The sequence below is a fragment of the Ctenopharyngodon idella genome, chromosome 17 (assembly GCF_019924925.1).
Source record: "Ctenopharyngodon idella isolate HZGC_01 chromosome 17, HZGC01, whole genome shotgun sequence".
NCBI classification, from domain to species: Eukaryota; Metazoa; Chordata; class Actinopteri; order Cypriniformes; family Xenocyprididae; genus Ctenopharyngodon; species Ctenopharyngodon idella.
In genome coordinates this window covers 3,475,816-3,496,346 of record NC_067236.1, presented here as the reverse complement: position 1 = coordinate 3,496,346, position 20,531 = coordinate 3,475,816, and the positions used below count along the sequence as shown (strand labels likewise).

The following is a 20,531-nucleotide window of genomic DNA, read 5'->3' as shown; positions in this document are numbered from 1 at the left end:
TTAAGACCATGCATACTCCAAATATTCTCATCCAGGCTCTTGTTCTATCCAGACTGGACTATTGTAATGCTCTCTTAACAGGCCTTCCAGCATGTACTGTCAAACCTCTACAACTGATCCAGAATGTGGCAGCAAGAGTGGTTTTTAATGAGCTGAAGTGAGCGCACCTCACACCGCTCTTTATCAGTTTGCACTGGCTGCCAATAGCCACTCGCATCAAATTCAAGGCTCGGATGTTTGCCTACAAGACAATCACTGGCTCTGCACCACTATATGTAAACTCACTACTTAAGACCATTCTGCAAGTGAACAACGCTTTGTGGTGTCATCCCAAAGAGGCACAAAATCCCTCTCAAGACCTTTTCCTTGTCTGTTCCCTGCTGGTGGAATGACCTGCATATCTCAATCCGAACAGTTTTAAAAAAAAACTGCTGAAGACACATCTTTTTCGTCAACACTTGACCCAGCAATATTAGCACTTATTTTTTTCTATTTCTATTCTCTCCATTTACTTAAAAAAAAAATATTAAAAAAATCCTGTTACATGCACTTTGCTGGAATAACTGGGACTTGCATTCTGTTGCACTCAAGTTGATTTGATTGCTTCTATTGTTCTCATTTGTAAGTCACTTTGAAGAAAAGCATCTGCTAAATGATTCAATGTAAATGTATATATTCTCAATATAAAAAGAGTAACTAACTTCAAATGATTGACCTCTATAAAAATGTCACATGTTCCTCAATATATTTTGCAACATTTGGAATAGTTTATGTGAATCACTAAAAGCTAAGACAGATAACTACTGCACTGAAGTAATGCTTCAAATTAAAAATGCAGTAATAAATAAATAAATAAATATCCTATGTATGATGAAAGTTTGCCCTCTAGTGGACTAGCTGCAAATAAGGTGGAAATCTCCATAAGCCTGAAACGCTGTCAGACTGCTGCAACAACAGTCTCTGTGACTGTGGCTCTCTGTGAACCTGATTTCAACAAGTACAACATGTTCTTGGATCAACATCTTTGTTGATCCTGGAACAACATTCCAATCGATCAATTAGATTTAAGGGACAAGTTTAGAGTTAATGTTATGTTTAGGCTTAAAAACAAGGTTAGGTGCTTCTACATCAGTGTTATTTACTATTTCCTTCTGATTTTTGGGATAACTTACGGGTAGGGTTAGGACTAAATTTTCATACAGGTATTTTGTTCCAGGATCAACAAAATATGTTGATTCAGGAACATGTCAAAATCACATCTTGGCAAAATCACGGTGACCATCTGGGACTGTCAGCAAGTGTAATACTGTGAAGGCAGTTTTTGTTTGTTTTTTTGCAAACTGAGGGACATGTCAAAAAGATTTTTCTGTGATGGTTTTCCAAAACCATCTGTGGCAATGTTAACTTGTAAACATGTATATCAAGGGTTATTGTAAGCAGATCAAACAAAGTTTACTCGCATGTACCTGATTCACAACCTCAAAGTAGAATGCGAGAGTGGTATTTGGGTCCAGTCCACAAATCTTCCACTGACTTGTCCCACCAGTTCCTATTTCCTACAAGCAGAGGTCAAAAAGAAAGTTAGTATGTTCTCTGCATTGCCAGAGATAACAAGAGAAATCACTGTATCACTATTTGATTTAGATGAGCTACTTACGTTTTCTGACACACAAGGACCTTTGGCATTCAGGGAGACACACGGGCCAATTGCTCCAGAAATCTTTATCTCTCTTGAAGTCTGAAATAATAATTTAATAACATTAAAATGGAAAGCCACATATAGCACAATTAAATAATAAAGTAATTCATTAAAATAGCCAAGACAAGACAATTGGAACACCTTTTTTAAAAATTATGTAAAAAAGAAAAAGCAAGCCACCTTAATCTCCAGAGTCCCTGCAAATGCCATCTTAAAGGAACCCTGCACGTCTTTAGTGAAAACTCTCTGAAAAGTTTGCTTGAACAGAGATGTGTTGAAAGAGTCCGCCATGACCATATAACCCCTGCCATTTAAGTAAAAGCAGAAAGGTGCATTGTATGTATTTGGACTGTCTTCAAGGATACAAGTACACAATCAGTTCAGGGACATAATGGCCAAAGGCAGAGATTTTCACATATTTTTGAACAAGTGTTCGCTCATACTGAAAATCTTGGGATAGAAATAGGTCTAGATTTGTTTTCCTGACTCTCAACATGCATTAATATGCACCATAGTCACCTCAAATCTCTAATCATACACAGTCAGCATGCTGAAATGTAGAAAAAGAAAACTGAAAATGTTTTTTGAGCCACTTACCCTGTATAGTTGGTGCAGCACTTCATTTCCAGTAATCCTGTCTGATCCAGAGCGCACGCATAAATATCAACGATGTGTCCATTGGCGGCGGCACGGTTGGCCAAGGCTTCATAGTGCTACAAGGGAATGATACCATTTTAAATGTGTATAAAAACTTTAAACTAATTTGGGAATGCTTTCCTGTAGCCCACACAGTGGAGCATGGCATTATCTATGCCAAGGTCATGGGCTTGGAAAGCAACAACTTGGGTCTTGTAAGTGTGTGTCAAATGCATTAATGTAAACTCAAATCCAGTAAGAATTATGAGAATCAGTTTTAAAGACCAGCTAATTTAAAGACCTGCCAGTTTTACACGCATGTTCTATGAAAAAAAATATATGCAGATGCTTTCCAATGCAACTCTGTGACATTACAATTTTAAAACCCATCAGGCAACAGTATAGTCACTTGAAGATACTTCACCTTCATGAAAGCATTGGTATCACCAGGATGTTGGCACTTCTACCAAGCCAATCATACAGACAACAAATATGGGGAAACTCACTTTAGTGGCTTTCTTCATGAACTTGGCATTGTCTTTCTCGATGTCGTGCCAGGATCTAATCGGTATTTTCAGTTCATCTCCTACCACCATGCCTGGACCCTGAGTGGCGGGTCCACCGATGAAAGCCATGATGCGAGCGCCAGTGTTAGGGTAAGTGCACTACAAGAGGGAAGTAAATGGAGGGGGAAAAAATAGCAAGCACAAAGCTAGTGTAAGATGACCAATTTAATGGGCACACTTTAATGAATTTATGCATTTCATAATCTTAAAAACCTTTTTAGATAAAGGCTTAATACAAATATAAATATAATACAATTATAAATTGTGCCTACATATGAAGGCTTTTGAGAGAACTATATTTTTCATTACAAAATAACATGTAATTTACTAGAGGTTCTGACAAAATGTTAATTGCTGCAGTCTATTTAAAAAAAAACATTGAATTAATTTAAATAAAAAATTAATAAAAATAAAAAATAATTTTGAATGAATGATTCATTAACTCACTCATAAAGACTTGTTTCATTACTGGATGAATCAGCGTTTTTGAACAAATCTCTTGAATTAATGTTTCAATAACATTTTTTAAGTTACTTTTCACCCCCTACTGGTGTAACAATGTAACTGATACAATCTTTATTTGAAGTGTCAAGTTTCTTTCAAAAGATGATTTACTCTATTTTGATCGCTACTGTAGACATCAGTGTTCATATTCAAACTATAAACTTAGGTAACACTTTGGTATGGGGAACACATATTCACTATTAACTACGACTTTTGCCTCAAACTCTTAACTTACTGCTTATTAATAGTTAGTAAGGTAGTTGTTGTAGCGTTTAAGTTTCGATATGGGGTAGGATTTAGGGATGTAGAATATGGTCATGCAGAATAAGGCATTAATATGTGCTTTATAAGTACTAATAAACAGCCAATATGCAAGCTAATAAGCAACTAGTTAAAAGTGAGAATTGTTCCCCATACTAAAGTGTTACCTGAACTTTTATGCCAGTACTTCTGTGATAATTTAGATTATGGTAACAGAAATAATGATACTGTGTGGTTAAAAAGACCACACAGAAAATAGCAACTGCTCTCTCTGGGTCAGGTGCAGCACCAATGCAGATTTTAATGTTCATATTTGTCAAACATTTATTAGACACAGTTGAATCATTTTTATTTAGGAATAAAAATTGTGTGGGTGTTTGAATCGGTATTGCAATCTTTTAACAATTAATCGTGCAGCTCTAGTCAAAAGTGTGGAATACAGTAATAAAGAATGAGAAGGTGTGTCCAAACTGGTAGTATAAACTTATAATTTTGTAACTGCAGCTGGCAAACCACTAAAGATAATAACATAAATCCTGACAGTCACCTCTAACAGACCAACAGCAATGGAAAGGGCCACTCCGAGTGATCTCAGTGGTCGTTTGCCTTGAGTGACGGGCCAGGGGTCTCTCTGCAGCTCTCCCAGCAAATCCGTCAGATTCATATCTATCTTCTGTACTGGCTGAAGAAACCTGAGCACATATACAATCAGTGACCACCATATTCCAACACAACTCCAAAGATATATTAAAGGGGTCATGACATGGATTTTTATTTATTTTAATATGTTCCTTGAGGTTCACTTATAATGTTAATAAAGTTTTTTGCAAAACAAACAAACAAACAAATATATATTTCAAAAAACTATCATTTTCAATCTTCATTCTGACCCTGTGATCCCTTGTTATGATCCCATATTAAGAGGCGGCTCCTTTAAGGCTTGTCAGTAAATGGCCACTGTTATGATTGGCTAACATCACTGCATAGGACAGTATCAACAACCATTCTCTATTGCATGTGTTTTGAAAACATTATCCATATTAAACCGTCATTTACATACAAAACATTATGAAATCATTTACTTACAGTTTGTGATGCAGCTGCTGTCAGATTAGATACTGTTGGCTGATTCATTTTTTAACAGAAGTTTCTTTGCGAACTCTCCATTACACTGAACAAAATGTTCTGAACAAACATAATCCTCCGACACGATCTGGGACAGCATTAAAATAAACCACCCACTTGTTTCTGATGCTGGGATCCTTCTGAAGTTTGTAAAGAGATGCAAACAAGCGGTTTAAACTGAACGAGTCAAAGCGAACATTCTTTCACTCTTCCGTTTCTCCTGTTGTCGACAGACTCAAGCACATGGAGTATGTCAGAAAATGAATGTGCATCTGTATACTGTATCTGGTGTAGACAGCCTCAGTGATTATAATGGGTTCTATTTGCTTTTGACTACGGCTGGGTAAACAACATCGATTTCAATCGATTCTCATTTTTACAAACCGATATCAATTCTTAGATCTTAAGAATCGATTAGTCTAGTCTGTTTTCAGTTGATGAATGAACAGAACATGTAGCGCGCCTCCCATTCAATAAATCGCAATAATCTTTGTGCTTTGTTACTTTTGATATGAAGCAAAGTCTCAGATTTCAAATGACGTCCATCTTATTATGAGATTCAAAAAATAAATACCGTTTTGGCGCTGTTAAATGTGACGAGACAGATCGCTTTAGCGCCTCAGTTAAAGAGAAGCAGCAGCACGGAGCGCATGTGAACATCCTCTCCTCCGCTTAAATACCAGTTACAGCGCGAAATAAACATGACTAAACATCTGTAGGTATGCAGTGCTTCCCACAGGTTTGAAATATACTTGCGGTGGTAGCCGGGTGAAAAATCCTCCTATTACCCACGGCACAGAAATGATCTACTGCATGTGACAAACAAATAATTTGTGATTTTTAACAGTATTTTTATTTATTGAAATTAATTTTAATTACATAGCATACTGTTACATTTAAGTACATACTAATATTATGTATTATTAAATTAGGTAAATGTCAGCCGCTACGTGACTGAATGCCAGTGGGCGAGGCCTATGGTGTAATGATGTAGAACTATTTATCGATGTCTTGCTCTGCAGGCAGTCAAATGTGCCCATGTGACGTCACAGATCCCGCAATATCAAAACGAGCCATTTTTGGAGCTTGATTAAGGGTATGTTTACACGACATTGATCTACTAAAAACAGAAAAGTTTTTCTTTTCTGAAAAACGTTTCCAGAAGTTTGCATTTTCAGGCATGCAAATCGCTGTTGTGCTGTAAATTAACGGCCAAATAACATATAAAGTGTTCCATTTTTAGTTTTAAGCTATGAAACTTGCAGGATGTTTTAATGGTACAAAGACCTCTTATATATCAAAAGATCAAGGCAAATTTGATTTCTCATGTCATGACCCATTGCCCTGTGAACAGTTATCAAGATTCTTGCGAGCATCAATTTGATTATGCAAAGTAATTATTCATCTATATAGCCTGAAGAGTTAAAGTTGAATTTAGCTCACCTGTTTGAAGGAGGAACCTGAGGCTGTTGTGGACCTCGGCCTGCCTGTGCTGCAGCTGGTTTACTTAATCCAAGCATCTCCTGTACACAAGATTCATGAAATTAAAACACTGCATATTAAGAGACATTTGTGCCAACTAGTTCAGTCAAACATTTGTATTTTAAATTAGTTTCTCATGCAAATCCATTTGGCAGCAGGACAATAATCTTCACCTGGAGCTGTTTAGCACTGAGGTCTTTGGTGCCCCTGAAGACGTAGCTCTTAGAGATGCCTTCACAGCCCAGCTCGTGAACTTGGACCATGCGTCCAAATGTAATGAGGCCCACCAGAGCAGTGGGAGGCAGCAGGCTGAGGGACATCTGAAGTGACTCTTTCAGCGCCTGCAGATCATCATCTTCCATACATGTGTCCACCACATACAGGAAGTTCAGGGGCATCTGCGGACCACGCTACAGAAAAGAAACAGAATGAGTTGCTATTCATGAATCCAGCTCTAGTGTTCAGTATTTATATGGCAAAGAAAGGCAGTTAATTTAAGGGATTACCTGGACAACATATTCAATAGTGGAGAACTGTGGGAGAAGCTCAGCAGGTTGGTTGACCTCTGATATTCCAGCATAAGTTGGTGGGAACTATGACAGGACATGGATATTGTTTATGCCAATAATTAAATGACACTTATTAAATGCAATGCACTTTTCCAGGGCTGCAACAACTAATCGATAATGAAAATAATCAACAATGAATTTGATTATTGAATAATCACTTAATTGCACAGAGCCTCTGGTATACATTCACATATAGAGAGTGACTGCGTTCACGCCCACTGAGTGGCAAAAAGACTGAGCGGCAGCACTGGTTTTCAGCGTGAATGCAGTGGAAAAACACAAAACACATCTAAAACGTGAAAAAGAGCTGTGCGATTGACTGTACAGACAGATTTGACAAGAAATCAGAGGTATATTTTTACAGACTGCCGAAAGCCACAGAAAAGAGAAGCAAATGCAATTCACAGAAAAAGCTGGAATCTAGGCAGCAAAACGTGGATTTGCAGTTATCATTTTGTCTCAATATGTTACATTTCGAAGTAAAATCATGCTCTATATATTGTATTGTTATATATTGTATTGACAACTCATCAAATATTTAGCATCTTATATTCTGCATAATTCGATGTTTTTAAATAAACACTGACAAAAACTACACAAGTTTTAGGACTGGATGATAAATATAATATTGATATAAGTGATCCCCTGGATTTAGACCTACCTATATTGTATTTATATCAAGTGTTCACAGGCAAATTTGCTTTATGTATTTCCCCAGCATCGAAATCAGGCACATAAATGTCAGGAAACATGATTCCTGGCTGCATGTCAATATCCATGGATCACTGGATCTTTGTTAAGTTGTAAAGAATACTATATCAAGTCCAACCTTTAGTTTAAACTAATATTCGCTTGTTTTACTCATGTTTTCGAAGTTCCCCAAATAAATCCAGTCATGCAGCAAGCTCTTTTGCCACTAAGTCCAGCTGAGGGAGCGTGTTTGGGCGGGAAAGTGACGTCAATGCATACCCTCTATACATTCATTATATTTGTTTACATTGCCTTCAAATTGCATTGTTTTGAAGACAACATTGGGCAGGATGTGGAATAACAATTTTGTAAACAATGGACTCTTAACTGAAATGCTTTGAATTTTTTTTTTTTAATCATTTTGGATTTTCAAAATTTGTTAGCTTCAGCCCTATACTTTTTAAAACTGCAATGACTTTACCTGATTTCTCTGATAACAGAAGTTGCACGCCCAGAGTTTTGCTCTGTAATCCACTTGACTGATTGTGTAAACAATGGAAAAAGAAAAAAACAGAAGCATAATTATATTAAAGCATCGCATATAATGTATCCAGCTTTCATAATAAATGTGTTTATTTGGAAATTATTGCAATGGATAAGAAGTAGATCCTCCATCTGTGAACTCATTATGCTGTCTGCTCTGACTTAGCCGACTTACCACAGAGGATTGAGCACAGCTCTGCACGTGGCCCGGCTGCACAGCACCGGCTCGTACTGAATCGGGGGAAGATCCGGCCGCTCTTTCAGCGGGGTGAACAGGGAGGCCACCGGAACCACCATACGCGTGGCTTCCAGACGACTGGACGGCCAAACGTTCCAACTGAAACGGACACCATCGCGGTCCTCGTTCTGCTGGATGAACTCCTGGAAGGTCGCCATCGCACCCTCTGGAATCTACGAGTTATACAAACTTTACGGATAAACCAATGGGGCACTATTGATTTCCCTGTAATGGCGTCTTAATTGAGGAACAACTAAAAGATCAAGTAATTAAACAATCACTACAGTCACAGAAATTTACACAGTGATGTATTCAAATAAAACATGCAATCTGATCTGTGTTTAAATTACAGAGACAGGCCAGCCCAGTCTTATTCATCATTACCCTTTGAACACAGGGCAAACTATAATGTCTCATCACACATCATTAAAAGCTGTAATGAGATAAGAGATAGAAAGCATCTATGATGCCAAATGCCGTCTAGGTAGGCATCTCACTACTTCGACTTTGATGCACAAAAATGTTGTCTACTAGGTAGAACTAGGTTTTGATTCATAAACAAGGGTTTTCAAACTTTTTGATGCAAAGGTCATCAATATATGATACACTTTGTAAGGGATATATATATATATATATATATATATATATATATATATATATAACATTTACAGTGTATTTTTCTGAACTTCTTCGCGGACCCCAGACCCCAGTTCACAGACCATAACTACAGATAAGCACCAAAAAATGCCACATGTGCAGATGAGAACACAAACTAATGAAGGAAAACACACATTCAAAACAGCCAAATGTGCAAATTACAACAGTTTTGGAGAAATAATAGGATACAGAATAATAATAATAAAAAAAAAGCAACAGTCTGCCGAGTTTTTAAATAAGTGACGATTCTAACATTACAAAGCTAACAGCAAAAGTAGGCAGATGTGTATATTTCTCGCAAGGAAAGACATACAACTATAGCTATATAGTTAGCTATACAGACACATCCTTCTTTACTGAATAAGTTTAGTTTAGTTTATTTTAGTTTACTTGAACTACATGGATCCACTGGGGGCGTCAGCCCACCCTCCAGAATTAACGTTAGCAACAGAAAGCTAGTTCGATAGCTTAGGAAATATTGATCAGCTCACATCAACAATAAAACAACTTGAGTGCTACAACTACTTCTTGAAGACCTGATTAAACATTTCACTAAACATACCCTGCGATGACCTGCTTGTTGATGTAGACATGTTGATGCTTCCATTCAACATTGACTTCAAGCTAAATGCCCTTTAAACCCTCGATTTCTTGAGCTACAGTCCATCTAACGCTTTACAATAGTCATAATTGATCGAATTATTATCGTAACGGAAATAATCATCTAGTTGTAAAGGGTAAGTTGTGTTTTGACGTACCTGAAGCCTTGATTTTGTGCCTCCTCGGAGACTCTCAGTCAGTGACAGCGCGCTCACGGGCTCGAGCGAGCTCTCGAGCTGATGACGTAGCAACTCAACATGGAGTCGGTGCCACGTCAAGAGTCCGAGACTCATTTCATGATGCATTTCAAGAGTTGTATTATACACTTTATTTTTGAGCAACATGCATTATATTCAAGATAATTTTACAAGGAAAAAATAAACTAATTTACTTCAATTAAAATAATTTTACATGTTTACCAATGTATTATTAAAGTATTAATATTAATTAAGTAGGCCTAGTGATTACTTTTATCTATTTTTAACACTCATTTTATCCAGTTTTTATGATGACCATTGTTTTCATACAATGAAAACATTGTAATCTTGATTTTGTAATTGTTCAATATAAAAATGTTTTATATGCATTATATTAGAAAGAAAATCGGTTTCCCACATGGAATTGGATCAATAAATGTATTAAATTTTAACTGTAATGAATACAATTTAAGTATTTAAGACGACTTCGATAAAATCTTTTTACAAACAATAAAATCTTTTTACAAACATTTAATGTATATTTCATGATGCATCGTTATCTTTAATTTCCAGTTTCCTTAGTTTTATTTTAGCATTAAAAGTAATACAAATCTTAAAATGTGAACAATTTACACTCACTGGAAGAATTTACAATTTAAAAACATTTTTGTAATTTCCAATTTTTTAGCCAATTACAATCATTTAACCAGGGATACAACAATCATATTACCAACTAATCTCTCTGCATATTTGACTAGCAGTTGCTTTGTAAAGTCTGGATTACAAATGTACATAATAAACAGTGCAAGTAGTATAGTCAGCCTGTTAAAAAAAACAAACAAAAAAAACAAGTGAAATACTACACATAATTTCAACATAATCAAAGAGGTTAATCAGACAACTGCTGTTAAAATGTTGCCATATAAATTTTATTATAACATTATGACAAAATATTGCCACATACTCTTTTCCAACTACTGTATTTATATCTGATACAAAGCCAAAGCTTTTCTATGGCAAATCAAGAAATCAAAAACAGTCAATTATACAATAAACCATGATTTCTACTCATGAATAGCTTACGCTATGAAGATGGTCATAGCAATTACTGTAAAATCATATAGCCTTTACGGCTTTAACTTTAACCCAGTTTAGAGATAGTGAAAGTGGCCTGTTGTCAATTAGCCTGACAATATTGTGAAGCACTCAGATGTCCGTGTGTATATTTGCCAAGACGAGCACGCTCTGACATCACAAGATATTTTAAACAATCACTGGACTTGATCTCAGGAAGCAAAAGTTCTTCTAACAGTCCCCATGATCAATTCTGCTCCAGAAACACTGGGCTTTACATGTGAATGAGCTTTTATTAAATGTTTTACACCTTTTAAAGAATTAAATTACGTGTGGCAAGACACAGAAATCAAACCATCTTCATATGCCCAGGTCTTGTTCGCTAAAACCATCAGAGTCTTTTGCATCCTCTACTTGCAGGAGTTTAGGGGTTCACATATTGTTAAATCCCATCATGCCTTTCATGTTGCCAGCAGCTCCCTGCTGAAACTGCCTCATCATGGACTGCAATCCGGCCATGCCACCTTGCAAGAAACAAAAGATAGTTGTCTTTAAGTAAGGCTTCTACAACCATAATCGATATTCAAAAATCCTTACATATCTATTGAGGACATGTGACATTGAAAAGTGCAATCGCATTGCATTGCTTAGTTTTAAGGTTAGGTCTTGTTAAGTAGGTTCTTGCATGCAACAACTGCCCCATCTTTAGTGAAGGTTAATCAATAGTCTAGCAAAAAATAAACAATGTTAGGGTTTTAAGGGAGCTCGTACCCATGTGATGAAGCACTCTGGGATCCATCATTTTAGCCATCTGCTGGTTCAGTTTCGCCATCTGTGATGGGTTGACGTTCTTGGACATGTCCCCTCCTTCAAAGCAACGATACCATGAGTCACTGATTTTAAATGCTTAACGAAACTAAAATAATTTGAAATGTATCATGTTCAGTTTGTTCACAAGCATTGGATAAAAATCACCTTTAAACAAGCCTTTAATGCCTCCCATCTTCTTGACCATCTGGGCAAACTTTGTGTACTGTGTGAGCAACTCCTGTACATCCCTGGTAGCCACTCCAGATCCCCGGGCCACTCGCTGGATGCGGTTAGGCTGTTTACTGAAGAGCTTGGCACCATCTTTGTTGTCAAGTTCTGAGTTGAAAAACCACAATATGTTAACTGAACCGGTCTAGTTCAGAACTATGCCTGAAACTTTCCAATGGAGTGCTGTGGACGTGATGTCAAAACCCAGAAGTCTAATTCGCCAGTGGTTCCCTCAAGATTTTCCTATGGGTTTTTATGTATATTATATTATATTATATTATATTATATTATAATATATATATATAAATATGTTTTTTAATGTAGGAGTAAAATAAGGTCACACACCCATATCAAAAACACAAATTTTGAAGCTGTTATGTTAAGCACGTTTGAGGTGTGCGTGTGTGCAGATTACATTGTAGAACAAAATGTCTAAAGCCCAAAGTATACTTTGTTTTATTTACACATACGCTAGCGTAAGCATACAGTCAAATGCGTACTCTTTCAAAGTATACTCCATTTGATATCGTGCTCAAACGCTGGCGCTCTACAAAGTTTCATCTTTGTCCAGTGTCTGCACTATTTTTCTCCAGAAGTTAAGACCAATAAAAATGTCTTTGTATTCTTTTAAACTAAAGTTGAGTCTGTCTCATAACCCATCACACAAGCACTTGTCAATGCGGGTGTATGTTGTTGTTGCAGTCTCTGGAATTTTGTTGTTCTATATCTTTAGTTTCATTTTCTACTGTGAAACAACACTGCGGGCCAGTGTCACCACCTTCTGGAACAATTGATTAGTGTAAAAAAATTCAATGCACGTACAACTTGCGCATACAAGTATAAAAAAAAAATAAAAAAAAAGTAGTTTAACAAACCATATTTTACTCAAATTGAAAAACCCCATTTAAAAACCCATAGGAAAATCATGAGGGAAACACTAGCGAATTTCTTCCAGGGTCTTCCAGGGTTTGACGTCACACCAGCAGCACTCTATTTAGGCTAGTCAATGCATTATTTCTTATAAGACAGTATTAAAATAATTTAAAAGCACATACCCTGGTCATTCATACTATCCATTATTGTCATGAGTTTCTTTAGTCTGGCCATAGACTCCTGCTCATTTCCTTTGCTCATGAAATCTGTTCCAAAGCCTGGGATCATGCCCTAAAGACAAAGAAAAACAGAAATTGTGAGAAGAGAACTACTCAGTGGGTAATCATAATTAGACATCCTTTCAGTTAAGGTTGGCATTACCATGATCTGACCAAAAGGTCCCATTTTCATGATGTTCTGAAACTGTTCATACATGTCCCTGAGTGTAAACTGACCTAAGAGAAATAAATGTCACATCTGTTACTGGAAAAAACACTGGAAAATATCTTATTGCCTAAAAATTGGCATTGAAACAAAAATACACATTCTTGTAAAAATAATATTATAGTTACCATGTTTGAGCTTGTCAATTAGCTCCTCGTTGTCATCGAGCTTTAGTTCGTTTACTTTGTCAATCAGCCCCTCAATATCTCCCATACCTAGAGGAAAAATAAGAATTGCAACATAAATAGCACAGTTCCAACATCCAACGACAATCAAATGTTTGTGTTTAAAGCTTTCATCTAAAGGTTTTAACAGCAGCTCAGCCATATATTCAGACCTTACCGAGCAGTTTGCTTATGAAGGGCTGAGTCTTGAAAGGCTCGAAGTCGTCAATGTGCTCGCCTGTGCCGATAAAAATGATGGGACTCTTTGTGGCCGCCACACTGTAAACATACATTTTTCTGTCAGCTCTTTCATTTATTTACTTACAGTAAGTGCTGAAAGTACAAAGCATAAAGTGTGTACTTACGCACTGAGTGCACCACCACCCTTGGCATGGCCATCCAGTTTGGTGACAATAACAGAAGCCACATCTACCTTGTCTTTGAAGGCCTTAGCCTGAGCCTCACAAGCCTGACCAATGGAGGCGTCCATCACATACACTATGTTGTCAGGTTGCTGTGGGAATGGACAATAACGGTCATGAAGCATCACGCTTATATCATTTATATTTTTACCATCTTATTGCTGCTTGATATTATCAAAACAGAGGAGGTCTTTCACTTACCACAGCATTTGACACCTGAAGCATTTCTTCAAAAAGTGAGTCTTCCTGTTTATGTCTACCACTAGTGTCCACAATGATTATTTCAAAGTTTTCTGTCTTGAATTTTTCCACACCCTCTGAAGCTATAATCACGGGATCCATCTCTGTGTAACTATTAATTCACACCAATATGAATCAGTGATTAGGTTTGGTAGGCAAATACATCTGTAACTGTGGGGTATGGGAAATAACGCTTTTATTACCTGCCATAAAAGGGTATTCTGGCTTTTGTTGCGTTTTGCTTGAGTTGGTCGAAGGCACCTTTAAAAACAAACAAAACAATTTGACTTTTTTCCCTGAAGTACAGAAAGTATTAGTGTGCAAATACATGTAAAGACAGAGCCAACTTTACCTGCTCTGAATGTGTCGGCACAAATCAAACATGTTTTCCATCCTTTTCTTTGGTAGTAGTACGCCAACTAATAAAAAGGGAAAAAAGAGATTCTTGCTTGTGTGATTAGCTGTATAAAAAGAGGTGTATAATCTGTAAAAGGTCTATAAAATCTGGGCAAATACCCAAGAATTCCTTACCTTAGAACATGTTGTGGTTTTCCCACTGCCCTGCAGACCCACAAACATGATAACGTTGTTCTTTCCCTTTGTGGGAGTCCAGGCTTTGACTCCAGGATCCACCAGCTGCAATAAAAGCACTCAGTATTCATCATTTAGAATAAAGTCCTATCATCTAGCAGCCCATTCAATTTGGTTTAATGTTATTTCTCTCCTCCCTGACAAAATAGAGATCTCCTGAGATACACATAAAGGACTCACTATAAAGAGACAAAATTATAAAAAAAAAAAAAAAACATAATTTACCTTGACAAGTTCCTTGAAAACAGAATGCTGGATCATTCTTCTCTTGTTCAGCCCAGAGGCCATCTCCTCCAGATCAATGGCTGCCCTGAAATCATAGAGTAGTTATAAAGCGAACAGACATTCTATAATAGGGAATTTACCACAAAATGACAAAAACTCTTGTTACATACTTGACATTTTCTCTTAGCTGCTTTACCAACTTGATATTCACATCAGCCTCCAGCAGGGCAGCACAGACTTCCTTGAGCATAGCATTTAATACCTAAGGAAGATTGTAAACATGTTAACATTTTATGATGGACCACAAGGCTTAACAAGCCCAAATTACATTATGTTCACTGTACCTCCTCGTTGATGATGGTGGCATTGCTGAGAGACCTCAAAGCTGAGGTTATTTTCCTCCCCAGATCAGCTAAAACCATTTTTGCGGTTAAAGAGCTGTCAACCTGCAACAGGGGTGGTTACATCAGGTAGCCAAGATAAAAAAGGAAGATTTTACAGATGACCAGCTTCTAATCACAAAGGCATTGAGTAAGACTTGAGTGATGACATTAAAACTGTGATTGATCTAATGTATATTTCCTTACTTGTTATGTGAATGAGCCTTTCCAATGTGGTGGGGTTTCCCCCAAAACAACCCTCCTGTCACCGCTCACTCTCAACCTCAGGACTTCAGTGGAACCAGCGCAATGACGTTTTCAACCTTTCTAAGCAAACAAAAATCAGAAAATGTCAATCAAAAACATCGCGGATGAGCTGTTATGTTATTACCAGCTATGGAGTATGGACTGTACGATTTGGACGAATCTAAAACATTTTAAGCCATGTATCGTAACTACATCAAAACACAAACGTTAGCACACACATGAGTATTTAAACTTTTATGAAATCATCATAGTTTTAGATCATATATTTGAAAGTTCGACCCAGTTAAAGCTCTATCCTAAAAAGAGGCCAGACAGCCGTTGTAACCCCCGCACAACCGTTGTCGATTTACTTAAATACAGGATTTAATTCATGTTTAAGTCAACCCGATGTCAATTTAAAATGTTCGATATCCGAAATATTACGACAAAGAGATAGGTTTCGATTAAATATTACTTACCTAAACTCGTAGCAGCTGTTTTTCGGCGAGTAGAAACGCGACTACAAACGTCATCTAACCCCCAACTTCCCGTGACGTAACTTTACTTCCGTTTAAAACAAAAGTTCGAGTTTTTATTTTTTATAAAACATATTATTTATAGTTTAGATTCGTTTTCAATCACTGTTCATTTAACTTGCGTGCAATATTAATATATCTCTATCTATATAAATTCGAATATAAGTTTATTTTTAAAATATTCTTTATTTTAGAGATGTTGTCATGAGGTAAAATTATGGAAGCTTGCTTAAGGTGGAACAGCAGTAGATAAAATTGACTCCAACTTAAAAAAAAAAAAAAAAAAAAGGTTACATTTTTACCATTAAATATCATTAAAATTTAAATAAGGCGATTTAAATTACAAACATAAATGTCTATTTTTACCATCTGGAGTATTTGATCAGGTTGATGTTCAAACAAGTGTACAGTTCTACCTTAAAATATGACCACGCTCTTCCCACTGATACTACCCCATGTGTTGCTCAGTAGTATACTTACAACCACAGACTGTATAAAACAGCTTGCAACCTAGATTGTGTTTGGCGTAAGATAAGTATCAAGAGCTTGAATCAATGAATTTTAACGATGCGAAGAATGAAATTCTACAGGTGTTGTCAAAGACGGAGAGACAACATCTTCCAAAGCTGCTAGAATGGTTGAAAACATCAGGTAAAATCAGAAGCTTTTGTTATTGTCTTGTTAGCTAAATATTAGATTATGTGCAAGATGTAAGCATGTGTTCTTATTAGAATTAAAACAAAACACTACAGGCAAATCATTGTTTTTTCATGCACTTGTCAATTTTGAGATTTTGCTTCAATAACTTGTCTTCGATCAGGCTAGTGGGAAGAAAACAGCCAAAACACACATTTAAGTGTTTATTTCTATTTCCCTCTGTAATTACAATGCAAAGACCTATTTTTTTAATAACAATACACATCTTTAAAGGCCATTTTCTTAAAATTAGTCTTTTTTCATGCACTGGGTCTCCACGCAAGTATCACTTGCATACACCAAACTTTCCAGATTTATTCCTATCTATTCTGAAATGTTTTTACAAGTGGGCTTAATATATATTTCACCTGATTTCTATAACATTTTATTCCTAAATACAACAAAATGTCAACAAAATGAAACCAGTTTTGATTCTGGTTTTATGTAATGTTTAGAAATTTGCACAAATTTGTGAATAATTAATTAGAAAATGCCTCATATACATATTAAGACAACATTATTTACTCACATAAACAATTTTGCAATTGTTAATGTAACTTAAAGGGTTAGTTCACCCAAAAATGAAAATAATGTCATTAATTACTCACCCTCATGTCGTTCTACACCCGTAAGGCCTTCATTCATCTTCGGAACATAAATTAAGATATTTTTGATTAAATCCGATGGCTCAGTGAGGCCTGCATTCAAAGCAATGACATTCCTCTCTCAAGATCCATAAAGGTACTAAAAACATATTTAAAACAATTCATGCGAATTCAGTGGATCTTGAGAGAGGAAATGTCATTGCTTTGAATGCAGGCCTCACTGAGCCATTGGATTTAATCAAAAATATTTTAATTTATGTTCCGAAGATTAATGAAGGCCTTACGGGTGTGGAACGACATGAGGGTGAGTAATTAATGACATTATTTTCATTTTTGGGTGAACTAACCCTTTAAGTAATCAGCTGGGGAAGTATATAGTGTTATCTATTAGTTAAAATGTTTACCCTAATTATCCTGTGGTGTCTGCCTTAAGTGAGTTTTTCATCTACATTTTTAGATGATCTGGATGATTTCCTGGTGGATAACCAAAGTGTTATTCTTCAAAGTATTGCAGAGGACCTAAGGGCTTGCCTTCCACTGGAGGCCATGGCTCCCTCAGAGACTATGGCTATTCAGAAGGTTTGTGTATTAGATTTTTAGTATTGTACTAGATCCAAAGCATACGTCAGTATTGTAGATCCTAAAGAATATTTTAACTTTTAGACTCAACAGAAACCTCATCCCACTGTGCATGTAGATGCATTCTTATATGATGAGGAAACTGTGGATTCATTGTGTGAGGAGGGAAAAATAAGTCGCAACTACTGCCTCAACTGTGGATCGCACAGAACAGCACCATTGGGTAAGTGTTTGCATGAACACAAGCTATGTACGTAAACTTGTGCAATAAAAAGCAACATAATAATATGCAATTAATCATTTTTCACAGAGTTCATCTCACATTCATTCTCAGTCCCGGAGCTCCAGTTCCTATTCCACAATGTCCTTCCAGACCTCACTGGAAAACTGGTGGTGGATGTGGGATCTAGACTAGGAGCTGTGCTATTTGGGGTAAATTGCTGATAATGGTTTGTTTAACTAAGCACACATAAACTCATTATGAATTGTGAATTAGCTGATGTTTATTGTATACTTAAAATGGAAACAATTGCCCTGGGGCAACCAGGGGTTAAGTGCCATGCCCTACTGGGTTTAAACCTGCAACCTTTGATGTACCAGCCCAGATCTGTAGCCACTAGGCTACACCAGCTTTTATCTTTCTTTTTAAAACATGGTCTGATGATGCGTCTATATTATTGCCTCCGATTTATTTCTCTTCTCAGGGCTACCTTTACAGTGCGGCATCTCAGCTTGTGGGGGTTGAAATAAGTTCAGAGTTTGTCAAGCTTCAAACAATGGCTGTAGAGAAATATGGTTTCAGTGACAGAATTCAGGCAATTGATCATCTTTTTTTTTTCTTGTATGGTCATTGTTTTGTCTGGATGGTACATTTACAGAGATGTTCAATGTGCCCTGCATAGGTGATTCATGGAGATATCCGCTCTCAAGCGGCCTTAGTTCAAAATACAGACGTTCTGATCATGAACAACGTTTTTGAATTCTTCATGGAACCAAGTGATCAAATGCAGTAAGTGCCAAACTGTGATTGCACTTAAGAACATGTAGAGATCTTATTTGAATAATGCATAAATAAATGTTTTTCTTTATTATAAACAAGTGATATATAGTACATACATAATTACGCAAGTCGATCGAAATATTATATATTTTGCAATACTGTAGAAATTGCAAAATGTGTGGCCTTTGGACTGTTAACAATAATTCCTGTTAACAATAATAAATGATATGCCTGTTAAATAATAAATGATGATATACAAAATTAATAGTAGTTATTAAGATTGATGTGGTTTGGAATTGGTAAAATGATATAATCAGAATATCGACTTGCATAATAATTATGTATAGTATTGTAATTGTGTCTTAAATAAGGTTTACACTAAAATTACCCATTATTTCTTTTTCAGAGCTTGGCTATTCATTAATCAAAATTTCCGAAAGAAAGGTGCTCTGCTGGTAACTGTACCCAGCATTCAAGAAGCCCTTACTTTACTTCAGGATGCTGTTGTAAGAAGCTGTGCTCTGTCTCTTATATTACTGTATTTGTCTCCTAATTGTGATTGGCAGTATAATTCAATACATCAGTCTTTTATCAAGATTTCAAGAAACAATTCTAATGTTTTTTTTCTTCTTTCCCAGTTCCTAGAGACATTAGCACTCAGCCAATGGATAGAGGAAGTACAAATTGATTACACAGTTTATCTAAAAAATGACACAGATCCAGATTCTCTCAAGCAAATCCATCTTTATAGAGTACTTTGACCCTTAGAAGAGAAAGCTCTGGACTCTTCTGATACAGTGCAACAATGAATACGATTAGCCTCAGTGAGGCTTTTAACAGGACAAATGATAGAAATAGATTTAATTTAACATACAACATCCTGATTTAGGTTAACTTTAATTTGTCAACTTTTTAAAGTTGAGTTGAATTTTAAAGAGTTGTACTTAAAACTGTCTAGGTATTGCAACTTGCAATACATGTCAGAATCTATCTGTTATGTCATGTTATGTTTGCATTGCTGCATTTTGAAGCATTTCTTCTTCTTCTTCTTCTTCTTATTATTATTATTAGATGTTTTCCTATAAGTGCCCTCTTCCTTGGTTTGGGTTTGGTTTTGGTTTTTCTTTTGCATTTCTGTGTCCCACTCTTTCTGTTGAAACAGGAAGTAGGGATGTGTGTATATATACCTGTGTGTGCACACACGCACACACACACACACACACATACATACATACATATAAAATATATAAACTGTATTCCTGTAAGAGACGTTTTGAATGTCTATATCTGTAAAAGTTCTTTTGTCAACTCTTAGATGTATCATATTAAAACTAACAGACATGGATGAAAAGGCCAAACTCCAATTTTCATTTCATGGGGATATGAAGAAATAAAAACCGAGCTACCTTTTATGATTGTGATGATTGTACATTTGTACACAAAACCTGCTTCTAATCATCTGAGACACAGGACTTTTTGGTTGGAAAATTTGTCACAAAGATGGTGTTACAATTATCTGTGTGTATTTCCAGCCACAGAATAGCTGTCTCAAAGTAGCATCAACGCCTATTCAAATATGTATTAACCTAAAATTGTCATTCAAAGTACAAGAAGCTTCTGTGGTGGAAAAAAAAAGAAGAAAAACCACTAT

General features: G+C 36.2%; 3 protein-coding genes across 6 annotated transcripts in view; 1 reads left to right on the top strand and 2 right to left on the bottom strand.

The window, feature by feature from the left end:
- sec23a (Sec23 homolog A, coat complex II component) overlaps positions 1-9,887 on the bottom strand; it is a 31,447-nt gene extending 21,560 nt beyond the window's left edge. Inside the window, exons 1-12 of the mRNA XM_051866887.1 lie at positions 9,729-9,887; positions 8,251-8,486; positions 8,014-8,071; positions 6,780-6,866; positions 6,447-6,683; positions 6,235-6,314; positions 4,214-4,358; positions 2,842-3,000; positions 2,297-2,412; positions 1,880-2,003; positions 1,658-1,738; positions 1,467-1,556 (exon numbers count right to left, since the gene is read on the bottom strand). Coding sequence (XP_051722847.1) covers positions 1,467-1,556; positions 1,658-1,738; positions 1,880-2,003; positions 2,297-2,412; positions 2,842-3,000; positions 4,214-4,358; positions 6,235-6,314; positions 6,447-6,683; positions 6,780-6,866; positions 8,014-8,071; positions 8,251-8,486; positions 9,729-9,875 — 1,560 coding nt within the window. The 5' untranslated portion in view covers positions 9,876-9,887. The remainder of the gene's footprint in view (positions 1-1,466; positions 1,557-1,657; positions 1,739-1,879; positions 2,004-2,296; positions 2,413-2,841; positions 3,001-4,213; positions 4,359-6,234; positions 6,315-6,446; positions 6,684-6,779; positions 6,867-8,013; positions 8,072-8,250; positions 8,487-9,728) is intronic.
- Positions 9,888-10,674: 787 nt separating this feature from the next.
- srp54 (signal recognition particle 54) lies at positions 10,675-16,072 on the bottom strand. 4 transcript variants are annotated; one of them, XM_051866888.1, is made up of 17 exons: positions 15,944-16,072; positions 15,426-15,545; positions 15,183-15,284; positions 15,009-15,100; positions 14,839-14,923; positions 14,554-14,658; positions 14,375-14,441; positions 14,226-14,283; positions 13,984-14,134; positions 13,726-13,874; positions 13,539-13,639; positions 13,325-13,411; positions 13,134-13,207; positions 12,935-13,043; positions 11,817-11,987; positions 11,613-11,708; positions 10,675-11,365 (listed from the first exon to the last, which is right to left on the bottom strand). In XM_051866888.1, exons 3-17 carry the CDS (start codon positions 15,258-15,260, stop codon positions 11,274-11,276), a joined length of 1,515 nt encoding a protein of 504 aa, XP_051722848.1. In that variant the 5' UTR covers positions 15,261-15,284; positions 15,426-15,545; positions 15,944-16,072; the 3' UTR covers positions 10,675-11,273. The 4 variants fall into 4 exon arrangements, with proteins under 4 accessions (XP_051722848.1, XP_051722849.1, XP_051722850.1 ...); XM_051866889.1 differs by having other exon boundaries at positions 15,426-15,541; positions 15,944-16,041; XM_051866890.1 differs by lacking the exon at positions 15,944-16,072 and adding an exon at positions 15,765-15,879.
- A 149-nt stretch (positions 16,073-16,221) lies between these two features.
- Positions 16,222-20,290, top strand: zgc:109986 (uncharacterized protein LOC553566 homolog). The gene is made up of 8 exons (XM_051866892.1): positions 16,222-16,651; positions 17,759-17,880; positions 17,965-18,103; positions 18,191-18,312; positions 18,585-18,695; positions 18,783-18,889; positions 19,287-19,386; positions 19,519-20,290. Exons 1-8 carry the CDS (start codon positions 16,555-16,557, stop codon positions 19,639-19,641), a joined length of 921 nt encoding a protein of 306 aa, XP_051722852.1. The 5' UTR covers positions 16,222-16,554; the 3' UTR covers positions 19,642-20,290.
- Positions 20,291-20,531: the final 241 nt, after the last annotated feature.

What these genes read in the sequence shown, in the direction of transcription:
- zgc:109986 (XM_051866892.1), top strand. Translation starts at nt 16,555, where the DNA reads ATGAATTTTAACGATGCGAAGAATGAAATTCTACAGGTGTTGTCAAAG. An exon ending in GCACAGAACAGCACCATTGG is followed by an intron (nt 18,104 to 18,190) that starts GTAAGTGTTTGC and finishes CATTTTTCACAG; the next exon opens with AGTTCATCTCACATTCATTC. An exon ending in GAACCAAGTGATCAAATGCA is followed by an intron (nt 18,890 to 19,286) that starts GTAAGTGCCAAA and finishes TTTCTTTTTCAG; the next exon opens with AGCTTGGCTATTCATTAATC.
- srp54 (XM_051866888.1), bottom strand. Translation starts at nt 15,260, where the DNA reads ATGGTTTTAGCTGATCTGGGGAGGAAAATAACCTCAGCTTTGAGGTCT. An exon ending in CCACCATCATCAACGAGGAG is followed by an intron (nt 15,101 to 15,182) that starts GTACAGTGAACA and finishes AATCTTCCTTAG; the next exon opens with GTATTAAATGCTATGCTCAA. An exon ending in AGAATACCCTTTTATGGCAG is followed by an intron (nt 14,135 to 14,225) that starts GTAATAAAAGCG and finishes GTGAATTAATAG; the next exon opens with TTACACAGAGATGGATCCCG.